At 42.1% G+C, this 22,403-nt stretch overlaps 2 protein-coding genes across 2 annotated transcripts in view; both read right to left on the bottom strand.

Moving 5' to 3' along the window:
- Positions 1 to 3,047, bottom strand: part of LOC144031955 (synaptotagmin-14-like) — a 53,285-nt gene extending 50,238 nt beyond the window's left edge. Inside the window, exon 1 of the mRNA XM_077539504.1 lies at positions 2,975 to 3,047. Coding sequence (XP_077395630.1) covers positions 2,975 to 2,987 — 13 coding nt within the window. The 5' untranslated portion in view covers positions 2,988 to 3,047. The remainder of the gene's footprint in view (positions 1 to 2,974) is intronic.
- Positions 3,048 to 13,016: 9,969 nt separating this feature from the next.
- Positions 13,017 to 21,838, bottom strand: sdsl (serine dehydratase-like). The gene is made up of 9 exons (XM_077539509.1): positions 21,736 to 21,838; positions 17,572 to 17,750; positions 17,452 to 17,485; positions 17,240 to 17,379; positions 17,034 to 17,122; positions 16,720 to 16,953; positions 13,778 to 13,908; positions 13,597 to 13,683; positions 13,017 to 13,466 (listed from the first exon to the last, which is right to left on the bottom strand). Exons 2-9 carry the CDS (start codon positions 17,716 to 17,718, stop codon positions 13,360 to 13,362), a joined length of 969 nt encoding a protein of 322 aa, XP_077395635.1. The 5' UTR covers positions 17,719 to 17,750; positions 21,736 to 21,838; the 3' UTR covers positions 13,017 to 13,359.
- Between the last annotated feature and the right edge of the window lie 565 nt (positions 21,839 to 22,403).

Below are 22,403 nucleotides of genomic sequence, written 5' to 3'. Positions count from 1 at the left end.
ACAACGCCATGCTGAATAACACGGCATCATTGCAATATGTAAGTGATAACAACAATAGCGACACCAATTGCACCAACACCATGGTAACGAAAAGACGTCCATATGTCATGTGACCTGCAGTTGGCCAATCACAGCGTAGTAGTTCTTCAACGAGTTGGCCAAATGCTCTCGCAATACGGCGCTGATTCAACAGCGCCCCCTGCTGTAAAGTTTACTGGCTTTGCGAGTGTGAATCATGGGTTTTCGTCACGTAAAACTGCTCGGCGGAATATCACTGCCAAAAGTCACGTGAGTTATATCCGTAATTGTAGAATTGCTTTTGACGTATGCAAAACATTTTGTTGTTGTTGTAATTGAAGATATGCTTCTTTGTGTACGGAGATCACGTTTTGTGTACGTAGATCGTTTTTTGTTTTTACGGGGTTTTGGCATGATTCGAACTCCATACTTCTTAGTGTAAATCTTCGTTTACTCTAAAACTGAGTCTATTTGGTCTCTATCTAAATAGAGTCGAATTTGACTCGAATAGTCAAATTTACACTACTGAATTTACTGTGTATCATTAAGCCATTTCTGAGAGAGAGAGAGAGAGAGAGAAAGAGAGAGAGAGAGAGAGAGAGAGAGAGAGAGAGAGAGAGAGAGAGAAAGAGAGAGAGAGAGAGAGAGAGAGAGAGAGAGATGGATTCTAAACTATAGACATCTCTCAAACAAACTCCCATTCTTAGCCAAGACTGTGCAGAAAGTGTTTTAGTGAAAAACTAGCTAAGACAATGCTAGTCTGAGAGTATGAGCAAGGAATGATCCAGATATGTAGTCTTTGCACATAGTGATGTTACACTGTATCTGTTGTGGATAATACAGTTTATCCTTCTCTGGTTTTGCCCAATATGACAGGTCTCAAATAAAAATTCAAGTATGCACCTGAAATCCCCCCCCCCCGCCACCTCCCTCCCAGCCCCAAGGACGCACAAACAATAACATGAACATTGTTGTTGTGTTCCGATGTGCACATCCTCAACCAAGTTCTATACAGATTTCCTGTCCATGTTCACTTTCCGCCCACATTCAATGTTGTCCTTTGTCTAAGTGGCTCAATAGTTCATCTCCAACAAATGACAAGTACAACACAGACAGTTTGGGCCTGTCATTTTGTCCACTGTAGTTTTGCTTTTCAAAGGAAAACATTTTTAGTTGGGGCTACTTGTCTCTCTACCTTTGAGTACTTGCTTGGATGAAAGATCCTTCACCAATCGCCATTCCATCAAACTTGTGCTGTCCACGCACCAGCATAAACTGATAAATCCTGCTCGACTGAGAGATGAAACATCATTTAAGACAGTGTTTCTCAACCACTGTGCCGTAGCACACTAGTGTGCCTTGAGATACTATCTGGTGTGCCGTATTTGTGCCTGTCATGTTTTGGTTTTGGTGTTTTTGGTTGTTTGTCATGTGTTCCTTGTCTCTTCCCTTGTCCCGTTATGTCAAACCACGTCCACCTGAGTGTTTTTTCCCTTCCCAGTGTATCCACCAATCAGCTTCCCTTGCCACTTGTGTCTTGCCCAGCTGTGTCTAGTCATTGTCAATTAGCCTGTGTGTATTTAGTCACCTGTTTTCCGTTCGGTTCTGGTGGAGTCATTGTGCCTGTTGTTGTCCCTGTGTTCCATGCCATGCCATGCCTTGTGTGTTTTCGACCTTGTTGTTTTAGTCACAGAGTACCTCGTTTGCCTTTTTGTTAATTAAACCCCTTTTTTTTACTTGCATCCCTGCCTTGCCCTGTTTTTGTTGCCCCCTGCATTTGGGTCCTGCCTCCAACACCCCCACTTCTTGACAGTGCCCATATTTGAAACGCCGTTATTGTCATTGTATGTCAAATGCATTACAATTCATTTATTAGTTTCAAGGCTCGAAGTAAGCTTACAAGACGTTGTAAGCCACATTATGTGGAGACAGCCTATTTTGCCATTTATATTTCATCACTGTCCTCATTGTTCAGCTTTAGTCAGCTTTAGAGCACAGTCAGCTTTTATAACTCAAACCATGCTTACAGTGTGATAGAAATGGGCTACCTCTGCAGCAGTAATCTGTCAATTTAAAAAACTATTTTTTACTGTGGGCAGCACGGTGATTGAGCGGTTAGCACGTCTGCCTCCCAGTACCGAGGACGCAAGATCAAGTCCAGGCTTCGGCGTTCATGGGGGTAGTTTGCATGTTCTCCCCGTGCCCACGTGGGTCTTCTCCGGGTACTCTGGTCTCGTTCCAAAGACATGCATGGCAGGTTTATTGGGCGCTCCCAATTGTCCCTAGGTGTGCATGTGCGTGTGGATGGTTGTTTGTCTCTGTGTGCCCTGCGATTGGCTGGCAACCAGTTCAGGGTGTATCCTGCCTATTGGCCGAAGCCAGCTGGGATGGCTCCAAAAAAGCGCATGATACCAAATTGACTACTATTATTTTTTATTTTTTACTTGCAGCTGTGGCCTGTTTTTAGTGACACTTAAAATAATGCTTATCACATTTCAAGCTTTGAGACAACAAGCTGTTCAGTTAAACACGAAAGCTGCATGTGTACAACCCACAAAGTTACCTATAGAAACAGACTTGACACATTTGACGAGTACAATCACTCACTTTACAAATAATGGCGTTATTAAAAATCCAAGTTGCACGAAGGGATGGACATCAAGGGGATCCATGCAATATCGAGACGTGAAGTGAGGTACATTGTAAGGTTTCGTTCAATAAAATGCGAATGTAAACAGCGGAACTGTCCCTTCAGCACCAACAAAACGAGACTGAACTCCACGAAAAACTACCACAGAAAATAACCGCTAACAAGAAGCAATGGAACTTGCATCTCATTCGACCATTCTGCTGAAACTAACAAGTGGCATTTAAACCATGACAAGTCCCACATGGCAGGTGTTTATGGCAGTGGGGGTGAATTTGGAAAGAAGAGAGACGGCTTTCGCCGACTTACCATCAATCGCCATGATGTTGTGTTTTGGATTCAACCAAATTAGGCGGCGAAGAAGGGGAGGGGGGCGGACCCCTGCAAGACAGAGCGGAGGGGGGAGTTAAGCTAATGGTTTAGTCCACTATAAATTCAGGTAGCTACCAAATAGCGCTTAGGGAGCGAAAGAAAAATAACAACGTCCCTATCTGATTTGAAATAGTAAATGACTTAATGGTCATGACCCCTTTATTTGCGTGTTTAGGTTTCCGTAACTCCATCAATAATGTTATTCTAATGTTGAGAATATTTGCCCACACTGGTACAGGCTATAATTAATATTATGCATCATTCGGTGCTCAGTGCCGCTGATTCAGATGCACATGGGGGGTGACCGAAAATGATTGCAATCCATACTACGGCTGATAAAATTGTTGTGAATAATGCTATTTATCTAACATTTCCAACTATTTCAATGGAAGGGATGAAACAGAAAATACTTGGACAACTGAGCAGAGAACTTTTTGTATACCCACTTTGGTTGTTCATCACGCAGTGATTGCAGATGTTTGGAAAGGAAAAGGAAATCAACCAACAGTGGTCTAATTCTTGAGAACAAACTACTCAGGAATGAACACTAACGATGAGTCATTGAGCCCACTCCAAATAAATGAGCAGGAAGCTTCCTACACTCTCCTCATGTCGAATCAGACTCATCACAACTCAGGGTTGCAATTTCAAACTGTATCTGACAGAAAATGTACATACTTTATACATTTTATCAATTTTATTTCATCTTTTCAGAGTATAACCAGGGGATTCTGGGAGAATGTCATCTACAGTAACAGTGCTTCCAACCACCTGATGAGAAATCATCAGGCATGCAGCAGGAAATGATGCACTTCACCTAATTGGTCGGAAAAAGTGTTATTTATTTACTTCAAATATTGGTTGCTTGTTTGTATGTATACCAGGCCCAGAGACGCATGCATGCAGTAGCCTTCTGTGGAGTCACTTCAATGCTCACGTGCACCTCAATGAACGGAAGCTCTCGAAAGCGCAAACATTTGATTTTGAACATGTACAGCATGACAAAAGAAATCGTTTTAGTATGCATAACCAGCATGTCTGCCAGCCATAATCAGGTTGAATATATCCATGCAGATGCTGCATTGCACGAAACACTGACAAAGACGACCCAATTGGCGAGCAAGCATAGTGCATATAATGCTGATCTCAAATTACAAAACAAACTTCCAGTCAATGCACCTGAGATTTTTGTTCTTGATATGTGACCAATTCAAAGTTGAAGAGGATTCGGACATTCTTTTACACCATATTTACATCAAATCAACATTTGACAGCATAGTCATAAAAAAACAACAACTGATACGCTAAAGAAAGTTAAATGAAAGCATTAAATATTTTTCCTATGCTGTCACAAATTTCTATTCATAAATAAATTGAAAATTAAATTAACACAAGGCTGGTATTAGCCACATGTTCAATATAGACAGATGTCGGTCAACTCATCATTGACGGACGCCCATTTTGTTGTCGATTAACAATTGATGAGAGATTTAGAAAAGTCAATGTAATCATCAATAACCGGGTCAGTACTAAAACATCTTGGGCATTTTGATCCATTTTGCTGAGAAATGACCGAAACAATGACGGAGGCACACTTTTTCTGACGCAACGCAGACTCAGAGTACTTCCACTTCTTTCCTGGGAATGGCCGAGCCACTCTTTTTCTCCTTCACTAAACAAGTCAATCAAAATATACTTACCAGCCTTGTTGTTCGAGATCACCCGTTTTGTGTGTTCTGGATCTGGCGTTGTCGGAGTGTTTGGCTAGTATTTCGTAAGGCCTTCTCGGCAGACCCATGGAGGTCTCATCCGGGATGTTACAAATGCGAGAACGGGTCAATTTGTACTGTAATCCAATGTTGATTAAGTCCACATGATTATAGAATCAAAGACGCAGCTCGGTCTTCCTTAGTCTCCAGTGCCCGAGTCCTCCGGCTCTGGCGGCGTATGGCGGACGCCAATTTTCATTATTAAATGTAATCAGCCACCTACTCCATCCTGTGTGTGTCACTAACAGTGTGTGTTGCTGCAATAGGTCAAATGCAGCGGTCAAATTTTGCAGACGTGTGTACATGACAAAAAAATAAATAAATCCAAACATCACGATGCGATATTAACACGATATGAAGGTCACGATACGATAATTACCACGATATTGTGGGGGCGTTGGCGATATTTAAAAAAGATCACAATATTGTAAAGAAAAAGAGCTCATACTAAAAAAAGCACAATATTGTGCTTTTGTACATAACAGCAATGCATACAAACCACCTACAATCTCTAATAACAATAGTGAAGAACTGACTTGCTAATGCAAGCACACATTGATCGCTTCACTTGCAAATTATGTTGCCCTTCATCTTACAATTAGCATAATTTTAAACATAGAAGGCCAAAACATCCCTAATGAAAATTAAATTGCACTAATGAACTAGACACTAGAGGCTGCTAGAACTGCACAATTGGAAATCAACCTGACTTTTTTAACAGATGTGTTCCTTTTAAATATTGTGAACACAATATTGACGATGTTGTCGCAGTTTTAACATCACGATATCACGATATTGACCTTATCGTGACATCCCTATTCATTACTGTACACTCCAGTGCATTTTGCAACACATGGCACAAGTAAGTTGTAGATTACAACAGCAGTCTGATATCAAATCATAAATGCTTGCACATGAACATATCCACACAAAACTAAACCATGTATCCTTTGCACTCCTATTTTTAGCCCAACCGCTGCTCAAATACTCTCTCTTGGACACATTGCAACTCCATACCGTAGTCATAGAAATGGGTTGTAAATTTCTGTGTGCCTGCCAAATCATGGTTAGTAGGAGAGAGTATTGTGGTGTGTCATCCAAGCAGGTACACTGGCTATCTGCAAAACAATGTATATATAACAACTACCAACCCTATGAGGTCGGTGGGATAACCAGGCTTGGGGAGTGATGCTGTTACATATTCAGGATACAAAATATAAATGCAACTAAATGTAATCCATTACACTTACAGAAAAAGAAACACATAATCAGATTACAGGCACATTTTCTTTTAAATGATTGCAGCGATATTACTACTGTACATTTTACTTGCAAGGAAGTGATGCCACAGGCGAATCCTTGTCTGCTCTCAAACTTGTTGGCCAAACAAGTTTTCCTGGAGTAAAGTGGATAACTAACCACAATATAGCTCAATGGACTGCCGTTGCTCCCCACGTAAGGTTTTTGTTGGCCCATGGGTCACTGAATACATATTGGTCTTAAAGGGGTCGGCTTCAAAAGTGACTCAATTGGGAATGGTGACAGTTTCATATTGACTGGAGGACCGATTCATTTTAAATAACATTTACATAGAAACGTGTCAGCTGTCAAAAATCTCGACCATTACCATGCAGGCGATGCCCGCAATCTATAATGCTGCACTGATTGCTGTCACAAAAAAAGTTTTTTTTTTTTTTTTTGTTCCCCCCAGTTTGACATAAAGCAACTCCGTGTGTGATCACTACTTGGGCTCCTCCCAGGATTCACACATTTGAGTCAGCCTACTGCTGGGGAAGTGGTGATGGAAGCTGTATTTCGAAGCTCGCAGAGTGACTCAATCGTTGCATTACATAACATTAAGACAGACACTTGTCTCATCTTGATTACATTAAGAACCTGATGCTTAGCAACAAGCGTTTCAGAATATTGTAGCTAATGTCTAGCCAGGCATCTCCATCTGCACCCGGCTGAACACATGAAGAAGTATTTGGAAAATAACAAATGATACTGACTTTCACCACCATGGACTTAAAATGAAACAATCAAACTGTAACTGCTGTGTCGATTTTCAGCTTTAAATTCGCATATACAATATGTCATTTAGAAATGAAAGACATTTTATGTGGAGCATCTTCATTTTCTGAATTGCTACACATTTTAGACCAAGGAACATCCATCCATTTTCTTGACCGCTTATTCCTAACAAGGGTCGCGGGGGGTGCTGGCGCCTATCTCAGCTGGCTCTGGGCAGTAGGCGGGGGACACCCTGGACTGGTTGCCAACCAATCGCAGGACCAAGGAACATAAATGTATTTAAATACAGTGTAATCATAATGTAAAACATATGGGGTACTAGTTTTTGGACATTTCCATTCCTACCGCAGCAACAAACGCCAATTTGTGCGTAAGTTGGAATGCACCATACTCATATTCATATACACATACTAAATAGGGATGTCCCGATCCGATCACTGACTCAATCGGAATCGGACGTTGTCTTCCAATCAGGATAAGATTGTATAAATATGTTGTTTTTTTTGTTGATTTTTTAAATACGTTTTTATTAAATGAGGAGTTGGGCGGTGGCACAGGGTGACACTTCATTTTTCAACACAGTGCGTGCGGCATGGCGTCACTTTACTACGGTGACACTATTAATAAAGATAGTTTTATTAAAAAAAAAAAAAAAAAAAAAAAAAAAATCTCCTTAATAAAATGCAGAGGTATCGGATCGGGACTCGGAATCGGCCGATCTCAAAATGAGGTGACTCAGACTCGGGTCCAAAAAAGTGTGATCGGGACGTCGCTAGTCACTAACCTACGCCGACACAAAAGTCATGTTTCTCGTATGTAAAAATTTGCATGAAAAACAATTCAAAACAGAAAATACAAAACAATCAAAATAATACTTAATTACTGCAGTGTCAGGCTCAGTTGGTAGAGCAAATTGTCCAGTGACTGAAAGGTTGGCGGTTCGAAGTGTCATGTCTAAAACACAGACTCCCAGTGGGCTTGGCATCAACTTGCATGGCATTGGCAGCAGCTGCCCATTAGTGTATGAATTGTGCGCGTAAACGGGTGAATGTGAACCTTTGTAAAATACTTTGGGCACCGTGATGGTGAAAATTAAAGGACAACCAAGTTGGCTCCAACCAGCCTAGCTTGTGAGTCTGTCACATGCAAAATACACTCATTCAGTCATGAATATCCCACCATCAATTTATTGCCATCAATTGACAACAACCAGCAAAAATGTTGGGGTGTGTCTTCCTCACGCCAACAAGATAAGAAAAGACAAAGAAAACATAACAGTAGGAAAAAAATTATTAGGGCCCGAGCAGTGACTGCTGTGAAGTCTTTATTAGTCTTTATTAGTACAGAAACAGCTCTGATTAAAGTACTGAATGATATAAGATTGAGCACTGATGCAGGGAAAGTATCAGTGCTCGTCTTGTTGGACCTCAGTGCAGCATTTGACACGATTGATCATAATATACTGTTAGACAGGCTGGAAACTTGGGTGGGATTAAATGGAACAGTCCTTAAATGGTTCAGGTCCTATTTGGAGGAAAGGAGTTACTTTGTGACCATTGGAAATTTTGAATCTGATCGAAAGGCCATGACATGTGGGGTCCCTCAAGGGTCAGTCCTTGGACCTCTGTTGTTCAGTCTGTATATGTTACCTTTGGGTCAAATGCTTCAGAACACCGATGTTGACTATCATAGTTATGCAGATGACACACAACTGTATTTATCTATGTCCCCAAATGACAGCAGTTCTATTAACGCATTGTGTCATTCTCTAGAGCAAGTTAACAACTGGATGAACCAAAATTTCCTTCAGCTGAACGAAAACAAAACGGAGCTCATTGTTTTCGGCAATAAAGAAAAGAGGATTGCTGTTAAAAAACAGCTTGAGTCACTGTCTTTAGAAACTAAAGACCAAGTTCGAAATCTTGGGGTACTAATAGACTCAGATCTGACCTTCAGCAATCATATTAAATTCATCACTAAAACAGCCTTTTACCAGCTGAAAAACATATCCAGACTGAAGGACTGCATGCGTCAAGCAGACCAAGAGAAGCTTATCCATGCTTTTATCTCCAGCAGACTAGATTACTGTAACGGTCTTCTGACTGGACTCTCTCAAAAGAACATGAGACAATTGCAGCTCATTCAGAACGCTGCAGCTCGAGTTTTGACCAAAACAAAAAGATCAGAACATATTACTCCAGTTCTTAAGGATTTACACTGGCTCCCTGTCAGCTGTAGAATCGATTTTAAAGTTCTGCTACTCGTCTATAAATCACTAAATGGTTTGGGTCCTGAATATATCCAAGAAATGCTGATTGAGTACAAGCCCAGCAGGGCTCTGAGATCTACAGACTTGGACCAACTAGTGGAACCCAGAGTTCGAAGCAAACATGGTGAAGCTGCATTTAGCTATTATGCTGCACACAGATGGAATAGGCTACCAACTAGAGGTGGGAATCTTGGGGCACCTCACGATTCGATTGCGATTACGATTCAGAGGCGACGATTCGATTAGAAAACGATTATTGATTTCCCCCCAGGCAGCAGAAAAAAAACAATGTATTTTGGCGCTTTTAATGTTTCGTACATTAGTTACAAAAATAGTACAAAAGTCCTCTCAGGCCTAAATAAACTATTATTTCAGTATCAAGTTAACAGTTCAAAACAGTAAATAAAATACTCAAGTCCTCATTCTGTAACAACAGCTTTTAAGTATATTCAGTCTTCAACAGAATAAAACATAGCATTGAGCAAAAATATATTATTTTTATCCACTCAAAAGTGCACTGAGGTATAAATGAAAGACAATGTGAACTACTACTTCAATACAAATGCCTTAAAAAAAAAAGTGCTTTCCTGCTTTTTAAGTTGTGTAAAGATGAACATGTAAACATTAAAGTTTCTCAGAGGTACAAAAAAAAAAACCTCAAGTGCTTTTCTGCTTTTTAACTTGTGTAAACATGAACGTGTAAACATTAATGGGATCGTTCGGCTTTTTTAACATGAATCTCAATTTGATCCTCACCTCCCGTGTGTGCGATCAGCACTGACTTCGGCGTTGGACGAGAGGAAAATAGTCCAGCAAGCTGGCTGGGGTCTCGGAAATAAAGCGTTTTTCTTCTAAAAACTATTTGTTTTCAAAAGCGTGATACATTTCCACCACAATACTCTTTTCTGAATAAAGTCAGACGCCATTACCGCCAGCCACTACTTTTCTGTTCGTTCGTTCGTATCACTGCGCGGCGCCCTGTAGAACGCTAACCGACGCACTGCAGCCAGCTAGCTGATACTTCCGCCTGAAGTTGTTTGCCTTTTCGGAGCAGGTCTGATCTGACGAAGAGGTGGGTTGGTCAGCTCAGCCATGCTTGTTGTTGTTTTGAATCTCGAGGCGTGAGTTGTGGATGTGTACTCTCGGTCCGTCCCAAAAAGCGTCCCGAAGACCGCGCGCGCTACTGCGTTTCAGTTCCGCGTACTTTTCGCTCGTTTCGCTTCCCTTGGCATATTTATATAATCGGAATTTGGACATTTGTGAATCGTTCTCGATTGTTGCACGGCCGAATCGTGAATAATCTAAGAATCGGAAATTTTGCACACCTCTACTACCAACAGAAGTGAAGTCAGCCCCGAGTGTAAATGCTTTCAAATCCAGGTTAAAAACTTTGCTTTTTTCTTATACCTTTGATTAGGGACTTTTAAACAGCTTTAATTAAGTGTTTTTTTAATTTTTATTTTTATTTTTATTTTTTTCATTATCATTTTAAACTTCCTTATGTTAAATTTTTTAAAGTTTGTTGAATAATGTTTTAAGATTGTTAGTTTGTAACCTATTTTCATTTATTTTTCTTCCTCTGAATGTTAACTACTGTTTCTTGATGCTTATGTGTTGTCTTTCCTCGTGTAAAGCACATTGAGTTGCCTTGTGTATGAAATGTGCTATACAAATAAACTTGCCTTGCCTTGCCTTGCCTTTATTGTATCTGTAGTTATTATTTGCTTTCCTCCACCCTCTCAAGTAAGGATTGGTTTACTGCAAAAGGATTTGATTGGGTCAGAATGATGGACTGCAACTCAGCCAAGTGTACAAGTGCAATAATTTTCATTTTTCATACAGATTTGATTAGATTCACTTTAACTCTTTGACCGCCAAAAATGTTTAATAACGATTAATAAAATCATGATGTATGCCACCATAAATGTTAAATGACGTCAACTATGTTTTTTTATTTATTTATTTATTTTTTTTTTTTTTAATAAATCAGCGGGCAGTGCAATGTCTAAGTACAGCTCTGCCTGATCAATGGGTTGTGGAATCAAAAACTCCCACTAACAATGGGCAGCAGATGTCACCATTGTATTTTTTTGTGTGGAATTGAATGAAACATGCAATGAAACATGAAGGAATCTGATGACATCTGATGAAATAGAACATTTTCAAGGATGTCACTAAACAAAAAATGTGTCACTGTTGTGGAGAAAACGTATCTTTTCACAAAAAGCTTTTCTCCTTTTCAATTTTCGCTCAGTGTCACTCAAATGACCTATTTTCAAATGGTGATTACAGAAGAACAGAATAAGGTAGAAACTAGGGGTGGGAATCTCTGACATGAGGCCGATTCGATATGTATCTCGATACACAAGTTGCGATTCGATTGAAAAACGATTATCTTTCAGAACAGAACGGTTCGATACGGTTCGATTAAGTTTGGGAACGATACAATTTTCGATTCGATACGATTAATTTCAATATTCAAAACTTATAGTGACATTTGTTGCTTGTAAACATTAATCTTAAAACACCACAAATTTTTACAGTATCTACAAATGTGTTAAAAAAGAACAACAACAATGTCTTCTATATTTTTATATATTGAATCAATTATTTAAATGGACCACAACAAAGGGCTGGGCGATATGACTGAAAAATTTATCAGTTTAAATATTTATTAGTTGTTATTGACAGTTATAATTGTTTTTTGTTTTGTTTTTTTAAATTAAAAATAAGGATCAGGAAATTAAAAGGCTGATAATTCAATTTGAAATATAAATATTTAACCTTTAGACAGACACCAACACAATTAAACAGAATATGTGCACATTGTAAAGTATTTCAGAAACATGAAATAAACCTACCGTCCAGCCAAAAGAATGAAGCCACCTTATGGAACAATAAATCTATCAAACACATTTTAACAACTTAATATATCCAAAAATATTTCCAAAAGTGCCCTAACCTTTTTATCAACAATTTTTGTTTTTAACAATTTTTGTTTTTCTTTGCCATCACATTCATTTTTGGTTAATGTATGATATCTTTTTTGTTTTTTTTAATCTGAGACACGATGATGACCACGGAATCACTACTGTTTGTTTTGTTTTCTGGGCTGTCGTTCATTTTGAGTTTGATGACGTAATTGCGGGCACGTCTCAGTTCCCTGCTGCTCATGCTAGTTGTGTACATTGACAGGGAGCCACAAACTGATAAATGAGATACTTGCAGTGTGCTTTTAGCATAGCTGGTGTGTTGGCTGTGGGACATACCTGTGTCGTTTGAATCCATGCATTGGATCGTCACGGGAGTTATTCTTTTTGGCTCGCGCGCAGTACCAACGCCGGCCCGGGACATACCGGGCCGGCGTTGGTACGCCGAGTGCACCGAGAGGACTCGATAGCCATGGGAAATACCGAGATGTACGGCACCGGCTTCTGCTAACTGTCTCCAGTGCATGTTGTCACTCGTTGTGCGCGACTGCGCGCGCGCGCGCGTGCCGTGTCGCGAGCACGGCGTTGACGGTAGGCGGCCCCCCCTCCCCCCCAAAAAAGGTGCGTAACGTCTTTGCATTCTGTTTACAACATCCGGGGAATGAAGCGTCTCTGAGCGCGACTTTGCTAGCTCTCTGTAAACACGGAAGTAGCTTGAATACTGATGCTACTGAAATGTAAACAAAACAAGTAGAGCACGGCGCAGAACTCTTGCTATTGTTATGAAAACCATAAAGCCTCACTCGCAACCGATTCACAGCAACGCGATATCCGGTCCACAGCTTTACAAGCAATGTATCTAAGGATTCCCGGCGGATTTTGTATCGGTTGACAAGTCTGCTACCGATACGGCCGTTTAGCTCCCCTTAACGACCGATGGTTCGGTCGAATCGGTTTTTTGTCCCACCCCTAGTAGAAACATACTTTTTTTCTAATAAAAGAACGGAATGCGATCTTTCATGTGGTACGCACCTTGTATATGTAGTAAAAGCACACAATATTTTGTTTGCCTTGAAAGATGAGTTAAAATACTCGAAATCGGCTGGCATTGCGGGGATTTTTTTATTTTATTTATTTTTTGATAATGTGTGGCAGTAAAAGAGTTAAAAACAACTGTTTAGGTAATCAAAGCATATTAACAACCTATGTTTCTAAAATGTCATTTCTTGCATATGTTTATAAAATAATAGCTGCATTTATTCATCTCTGACAATGAATTCTTCTCTGTTATCCACTTTAACTGACTGCCAAGCCAAACATTTATTTTGTTTGCAGCTTGTGTTTCAGAATGGAGAGTTGCTGCGCGTCGATGTTGCTGCCTCCACACACTATTACCAGCAGGGGGCCCAAGAGAGCAGGTAGACGACCTAAAATGAGTCACACGTCATTATGGTGGTTGTATTATAGCTCCTCCTTTCTTGTTGATTGACTCACGTCACATTGCAAATTGAACATTCCAAAATGTGCTAAGAAATCTATGGGAAGGAGATGCCGTACCTTCAGCCTGTAATCGGGGCACAACTCGGCTGTAGACAGCTGCAAGTGTCGCTCCACATGCCATTTCCACTAGTACACGTTCCTCATCTAACAAATGTAGACACAAACAACTAGGCTCTTGTTGCACTTTTGTCATAAGCAAATGGCATAAACTTTGATGCCCTTTGAAAAAGAACCTTACCCAGGAATGTCTCCATAGCATGAAGAGCCTGCTGGTCAGTCACCACTTCAGAAATGATTGTGACCTCATTGCTCTGACTGTATTCAAACGCTTTCGTACAAACGGTCTTTGCACCAAGGCTTTTAGCTTCACTGAGGAGTGAGAAAGGGAGAAGGGCGGACATTTTTAAGTCACCGGCGCTAGAACAAATGTCAAAAGAGACACTTTTAGATCGCGTAATTTCTTGGATACGCAATATTACCATTGAAAAGATGTTTTTCCTTTGTACTCATGTATTATGCACTCCCCCAAAAGTTTGCTGGTATCAAAAATCGAAATAGCTGCATAGAAATTTGATAGCCTGGGATTTCTCATGTTCAGACATTATTTGGGGAAAAGAGAATTCTCTTACATTGCAATCAGTTTCAGCTGTCAGCACTTATAACTAGGGATGGGCGAGTACCGATACCATGTATCGGTATCGGGCCGGTACCAGCCTTTTTTCAAGTACTCGAGTACTCGTGACGCAGACGAGTACAAGCGACCGATGGCAGAGGGGGAAGACGTTAAGTGAGTCCTCCTTGCCTGTAACTGGCGCTAGCTTGCAGCAGTTTTTCACCAAAACTCCACCGGTTTGGAAATACTTCAAAATTGTGAATCTTAAACTAAAAGAGCATTTTTGTCTTTTATTTTGAGCGTTAAGACTATTGAAGAGTGACTGTGCTGTTTTTTTTTTTTTGTCAAAATTAAAGGAAATATATTTGTTTAAAATATCTTTTGGTGATTTTTTTTATTTGTCAAAATGTACTACTGGTATAGGCAGTTGGTATCGGTATCGGTGAGTACTGAGGGTCTGAGTATCGGTATTGGTCTGAAAAAAAAGTGGTATCAAACATCCCTACTTATAACTGTCGATACCTAGATACAACATACATACCACATTTGAGCTGTGTGCCTGCAGCAACTCTAAACTAGGAGATCGTCAGCGTTTCTAGTTGTAGATAACACGCTTCAACATTGACACTAAGTAAACCTCATCAAAACCAGTTGAGAAAGCCACATCTTATGACTTAATTTTAAATTATTGAATATCCATCCATCCATCCATCCATCTTCCTCCGCTTAGCTGGGGTCGGGTCGCGGGGGCAGCAGCTTCAGGAGGCAAACCCAGCTCCTCCGGCGGGATCCCAAGGCGGCCAGCCGAGAGACATAGTGTCTCCAGCGTGTTCTGGGTCGTCCCCAGGGCCTCCCGCCGGTGGGACATGCCCGGAACACCTCCCCAAGGAGGCGTCCAGGAGGCATCCGAACCAGATGCCTGAGCCACCTCAGCTGGCTCCTCTCAACGCGGAGGAGCAACAGCTCTACTCTGAGTCCCTCCCGGATGACCGAGCTTCTCACCCTATCTCTAAGGGAGAGCCTTGCGGAGGAAACTCATTTCGGCCGCTTGTATCCGAGATCTCGTACTTTCGGTCATGATTTCCCCTCCGTGAGCCGGCACCTTAACGTGGTGGAGGGGTTTGCGTGTCCCAATGATCCTAGTAGCTATGTTGTCTGGGGCTTTATGCCCCTGGCAGGGTCACCCATGGCAAACAGGTCCTAGTTGAGGGGCCAGACTAAGCACGGCTCAGAAGACCCCTTATGACAGGGGTGGCAAACTGCGGTCCTCGAGGGCCGGTGTCCTGCAGGTTTTGCAGGTTTCCCTACTCGAAGTGCAGCTGATTCCAATTACCAGGCTCATTATCAGGTTTCTGCAGAGCTTGCTGATGAGCTGATCATGAATCAGCTGTGTTGAAGAAGGGAAATATCCAAAACCAGCAGGACTGCGGCCCTCGAGGACCGGATCTCGCCACCCCTGCCTTATGATGAGTGATATAAATGGAAGCACGTTTCCCTTGCCTGAACGCGGGTGACCGGGGCCCCCCTCTGGAGCCAGGCCTGGAGGTGGGGCTCGTTGGCGAGCGCCTGGTGGCCGGGCCTGCACCCATGGGGCCCGGCCGGGCACAGCCTGAAGAGGCAACGTGGGTCCCCCTTCCCACGGGCTCACCACCGGTGGGAGGGGCCAAAGGGGTCGGTTACAGAGCAGGCTGGGTGGCAGCCAAAGGCGGAGACCTTGGCGGACCGATCCCCGGCTACAGAAGCTGGCTCTCGGGTCGTGGAATCCCAAATTATTGAATATTAAAGAATTTAATGTCCAGACTGCCACACGTCATTAGCCATCTGTGATTTACAGCACGAACATATCTAGCACAGTTAGGCGTAATGCTGCATTCAAGGAAGGTGGGAAGTTGGATTGTCCACATTTTCAATAATTGTCGGATAATTCCATTTTACAGCGATTATACTTTTAAGAGTTATATGCTGTTGTTATCGGGTTCGGGCAGTACTTCTTAACCTGTGTTTTCGAACCCCAGAGGTTTCGGTGAGTATGTGTCAGGGTTTCGACGGAGATCAAGACACATAACTGAAATGATTCTTGATGATATGCCCCACTTGGCCATCATTGCCTACATTGCTTGGCCAATCTGTGCTGCAGGGAATTTGGTGCACTCAATAGTTGACTTGTGGCTGTTGTGATGGTACATTGTGTGATTTCTTTTCTTTGTAATCCCTTCATACTATGTTGAGCAAAAAAAGACGAATAAGTGCAATATGAATTTACATGGGGGGGACTTTGCTGCTTTCAATCTCCTGCCCCTGGGTTCCATTTTAAGAAAACAGTGGTGGTTGTTTTAAAGTGTGCTATAAATATAGAGTTGAGTTGCTTGATGGGAGTCAGTGCCCTAATTGTCTGATTTGCAATGACTACTTGAGCAATTCTAATCCAGCACAACTAGCTGTTATTGGGGAGTTTTTCTTTTTTTTCTTCTCCTAACTCTGATTTTAGATGAGTTTCGCCCTCCAATAGATGCATCTTAAACTGGAGAAATGACGGTAATGAGGCAAGCCTCAAAGAAGAAGGTGACCTGGTGATGTCATCCAAGGTAACGATCTTTCCTGCCTTAAGTGAGGCATTCAAACAGTCTGCACCAAGTGTTTCCATGGCGATGATAGGCACGTCCATCCAGCCCACATCCTTCAGGCCCTGGACGATCCCGCAGAGGAGTCCCCCTCCACCCACTGATACCAGCACTGCTCCCAGCTTGACATTTGGACCCAGACTGGCTGCAGCCTCTGCGATCACACTCGAATGCCCCTTCCTTTTGTGGAAGAACATTTGAAATGTTAAGAATTTAGAAGAAATAAAGTAGTGATACATAAATAAGTGATGATTATCTACCATATCAAAGGATGATCAAATGGAGCCACATAGGAAAGTCCCTCTGTTTGGACTAGTCTGAGAGCCTCAGCGTTTGCATCATCCCAAACCTGTGTACAGACCTTGCTTATATGTCCTTTTCCGAACACCATTTACTATTTTCATACATTTCAAACACTAAATAATTGAACCCAAATAACGTGTTGAGGTCCAAATTGGTGAGTTACCTTGCCCACAATCTTGACAGTAGCACCTTGATCCTCAAGTCTCTGGGCAACAAAATGAGGTGTTGATGAGGGGATTATTATGGTGACTGGCACACCCATTTTTCGTGTTACATAGGCAGCTGCCATCCCAGCATTTCCACCTGAAAGAAGATATCATGTTCCAAGTTCAATATTTAAGTCATAGAAGGCTCTATTAAAAGATAAGCAGTGACCTGAAGAGCAGACAAATCCTTTGGATTGCGATAGCTGGAAAGGGGGAAAACAAAGAATATGAAATATGGTACTTCCCCGCATGCGCCATGCTTTTCAACATGTATATGAAAGGTATATACCTGCTGGCACAAGTACCCAATGCCGCGGACCTTGAAAGAACCAGATGGCTGGGAATTCTCCATTTTCAGATACACAGTGGTTCCCACACGTTTGGACATTGCAGCACTTTCCAGTAAGGGTGTGTTGATGTGGAAATGTTCAGCCATGATGTGACAACTTGCACTGAGCTGAAAAATGACTGACAAGTTGTTAACACAATACAATCAGTCATTCGGATTGACGATGAATTGAACAGTTGATTGGTGCATGGATGTACTTTTTGCTACACACACGGTTGCCCTTTTAAGAATGGAAAAAATGAAGAATGAATGCCAGCACCGTAAATCTGTACTTCTGGCAGAAGTTAGATGAAGACAAAGAAGAAGGAGACGAAGAAGAATAGGCCGCATTAACCCACCAGGATTATACCTTTGTGATGCAGTATTCTGGTTAAAGGTAAATCATTTTAAACAAAAAAGAACATCTTTGTCACGCCGCCATAGGCGGGCCAGTGTTCACTTTTGCCAAGTCCCTTCCTGTTTTATTTTGAAGTTACTAACCACCCTCTCACCTCAGGTCACTTGCCCTTCCTTCTGCTCTGCTCATCACTGGTCCACGCCCATGATTGCTTCCACCTGCCACCAATTAATCAGCCAATAAAAGCCATCATCCACCACCTGCAGTTTGCCGAAGTGTCACAACCCGTGCATGGAAGCGTCCTCACAGCCCTTGCCTTGCCTTGCCTTGCCTTGCCTTGCCTTGCCTTGCCTTGCCTTGCCTTGCCTTGCCTTGCCTTGCCTTGCCTTGCCTTGCCTTCCTTGCCTTGCCTTGCCTTGCGCCTTGAGTTTGCCCCTCTTTTTTTCTCCCTAGCGGAGCGCCTTTTGTTGTCCCTTTTTTGAGTGCCCTTTTTCTCCTCTCCAGTTTGGAGCTCTTTATGTTCAGCGTTTTGTCCCTCTGTAAGAGGTGTTTTTATGTTTCCTGTAAATAAACTGCAGCCTTTGAGGCCAACTGTCCACCTGCGCCTGAGTCCTCCATTCCGACGTCGTGTCAATCTTTAAGCGTTTAACTGAACATGTGGTATAGTTAAAGTTGTATGGTTGTCGTTTGTGGAAAAGCCTGCTGCAGGCTGATTGTGTTTTTAAGAACAGTAAACCGGTACAGCTCTGCCTCTATGTTGATGCGTGCGACTAAAGCACGGCAATTCCATCATTGTACACTTGACGCAAAGTGGGCATCGTCATAGACGGGAATTGCCCAGCTCAGTGTGCGACCTCGCTGCCATCTGAGGGGAACTGACCAATGTATGTGACCGTGGTGCTTAAAACCCGGAAATGTATTTATAGCGTGTGAATGGAAGGTTGACTTGACAAAGGCATCCTTCACAAAATGTGCCAAACTCGGCACAATTCTAGGCCACTGAATTCCATCCATCCATCCATCCATCCATTTACTGCCGCTTATCTGGGGTCAGGTCGCTGGGGAAGCAGCTTTAGCAGGGAAGCCCAGACTTCACTCTCCCCAGCCACTTCGCCCACCATCTCCGGCGGGATCACAAGGTGTTACCAGGCCAGCCATGAGACATAGTCTCTCCGACGTGTCCTGGGTCGTCCCCGCGGTTATCAGGGGGCTCGGTAACCCATACTTCCAAAGCACCCCTCACAGGACTCCCCAAGGGACACGGTCGAATGCCTTCGTCAAATCCACAGAACACATGTAGGTTGAGCGAACTCCCACGCACCCTCGAGGACCCTGCTGAGGGTGTAGCGCTGATCCACTGTTCCACAGCCGGAATGAAAACCACACTGCTCCTCCTGAATCCGAGATTCGACTTCCCGACTGACCCTCCTCTCCAGCACCCCTGAATAGACCTTACCAGGCAGGCTGAGGAGTGTGATTCCTCTGTATTTGGAACACACCCTCCGGCCCCACTTCTTAAAAAGGGGGACCACCACCCCGGTCTGCCAATCCAGATGTACTGTCCCTGATGACGTCCACGCGATATTGTAGAGGCGTGTCAGCCACGACAGCCCCACAACATCCAGAGCATTTAGGAACAGGCAGGTCTCATTCAACCCGGGGGCCTTACCACCAAGGAGCTTTCCAACCACCTCAGTGACTTCGTCTCCAGAGGTAGGGGAACCCACCTCAGAGTCCCCAGACTCTGCTTCCTCAAAGGAAGGTGTGTCGGTGGGATTGAGAAAGTCTTCGAAGTATTCTCCCCAACGATTCACAACGTCCCAAGTCAAGTTTGCGTCCGGGCAAGGGAAATGTCTGTCCATTTATTGCACTCATCATAAGGGATCGATGAGCCATGCTTTTTCTGGCCCCTCACCTAGGACCTGTTTGCCATGGGTGACTCTGCCAGGATGGTCTTCCGCATGCACATTTTTTTTAAAAAGTGACAAACGGACGTTTGGCTTGTACTTTTTGAGAAGATCCTTGAATACACCTTTGATACATTTCTTACAAGTGTCATTCTGATGAAGTGAGAAGCCATGTTAATTGATAAGCTAGTGTGATAAACACCAGAATTAAGCGCTTGGGTGATCACCTCAACTTTTCTTTTCTTTCTTTTTTAAAAATCTCTTCATATGCAAAAACAGACAAAACAAACAAAAATACTAAGTGAACGTAACACAGAGCAGCAGTTAAATTCAGACAGTTTGTCAGCTTCTCAAAATCACGGCAGCAGGCTGAATCCATACTAAAAATAAAAAAATAAAAGCATGGTAAGGCAACACCGAGCTAGCAAGGAAGAAGCTTAACACGGGATTCGTCAGTGTTACACAGTAGGCCTAACTAGGGCTGGGCGATATGGCCAAAAAATAAAATCTCGATTTTTTGCAGTCATTCAGGACGATTACGATTTTAATCGTTTTTAACCTAAGAAATCCAACAAACGTTTACTTAAAGGTTTCATTTATTCAAAAATAATTCCTGTGCAAAATGTTCAGACACCAGTAACGTATACTGATTCTAGATCAGTTTTAAGGCAAAATTACATCACATAAAAGCATTTGGATGTAACAGAACATAAGAACAACAGCTTATAATCGTCCAGAAGACAAAATTCGATTTCAAGATTTAGCAAATTTTCAACGATTCGATTTTTTAAAATGACGATGTATCGAATTATTCGATTGCCCAGCCCTATGTTTAGAAAAGTTACCTGCATCTCACTGAGTGACAAATGCAAACAAATGTAGCTCATTTGGGTTTTTTGTTAAGGTTGGAAAAAAGTTTTCAAAAGATCTTCAGTGAAAAATTGTCTGAATATGTTTCAAATGTTTTTACGACAAATAAAATCTGACTGCGGCACGGTGCACGAGTGGTTAGCACGTCCGCCTCCCAGTTCTGAGGACTCCGGTTCGAGTCCAGGCTCCGGCTTACCTGGGTGGAGTTTGCATGTTCTCCCCGTGCCCGCGTGGGTCTTCTCCGGGTACTCCGGTCTCCTCCCACATTCCAAAGACATGCATGGCAGGTTAATTGAGCGCTCTGAATTGTCCCTAGGTGTGCTTGTGAGTGTGGGTGGTTGTTCGTCTCTGTGTGCCCTGCGATTGGCTGGCAACCAGTCCAGGGTGTCCCCCGCCTGCTGCCCAGAGCCAGCTGAGATAGGCGCCAGCACCCCCCGCGACCCTTGTGAGGAATAAGCGGTCAAGAAAATGGATGGATGGATAAAATCTGACTGTGAAGGAAATACACCATAAAACACTACCAAGTACCAACATAAACATAAATTATTCCCACCGCCCTAAAAATGAATGTAATTTGATTTGTCAGGATTATTTAGATGTCAAAATGTGATGAAATTTCGTTTGACTACTATTAACAACCTGCCTGTTTTGTATGCTGCTCACAGAAAAAGCAATACAATACGCCTTTGTTTTCATCGTGTAAAGGAAGCATTTGCATTGCGTTGCATTGCAGAAATATCAGAAATGCAGATGTTCGGAAATGTCAATTGGCCTAATAGGCTCATTTAAAGGCACTCAAAAGCACTGATGCGTTCTGACGGTCTATGGGGACCTCTTGCGGCTAAAAAGAACAGTGCAAAATGGTGAATGCAGCAGAAATCTCGCCCTGCGATTCCCTCTCAATTTTAAACTCCATATAAGGACCATAAAACTGAGATAAATGTTACATATATATTTACAAGAGAAAATAAAGAACATATGAAAGCTTACTTTATGGTAATGAACTCTGACAAACGAAATGTAGCTTGCAACGTGATCTATTGTACATAAACCTGCTTTGCTCTCTTCCGGACGGAACCGCGCATGCGCAAAGGTCAACCGTCGTCCTACGTTGGTACGTAGTCACATGACAATGGTAGGCACGACTTTACAAAGTAAAAGAGTGGTTAGTGCAAAAATATAATATAAAGTACTGTACTCAATTGTACTTGGAACACAACTCGATAATTGTATTTCTCAAACACATAAAAAAAAAAGAAAAATAAATAATCTACTCAAAGATATTAAAAATTATATAAAACGTAAAAATATAACCTATACACGTTCGAAAAAAAGGAGTAGGAAGAAATATATGTTGTTGTTTTTTAAACTCCTACCCATATAACTTAAAATGTTCTCAAACAATAAGATTAATTTTAAACAGAATTCAAAACACAGTCCTATACATCCACATGAAGTCACATAAAAATGCAACAAAATAAAGAAAATAATCATTCCACGGGCACCAAAACGTTTTCCTAAAACCCCGATAAGGAAATACATAGCTTCAGCTCATCACGAAAAACAATCGAGGACTTATGTTATTGTATTGTAATTTGATTCTGGGATTGTGGGGCTATAGAAAAGTTTTGTTGACTTTTTTTTCTTTCCCTTTTGAA

Source organism: Festucalex cinctus, chromosome 12, assembly GCF_051991245.1.
Source record: "Festucalex cinctus isolate MCC-2025b chromosome 12, RoL_Fcin_1.0, whole genome shotgun sequence".
Classification (NCBI taxonomy): Eukaryota; Metazoa; Chordata; class Actinopteri; order Syngnathiformes; family Syngnathidae; genus Festucalex; species Festucalex cinctus.
Note: the sequence above shows the minus strand (reverse complement) of the source record. Positions and strands in the feature narration are given on the sequence as shown.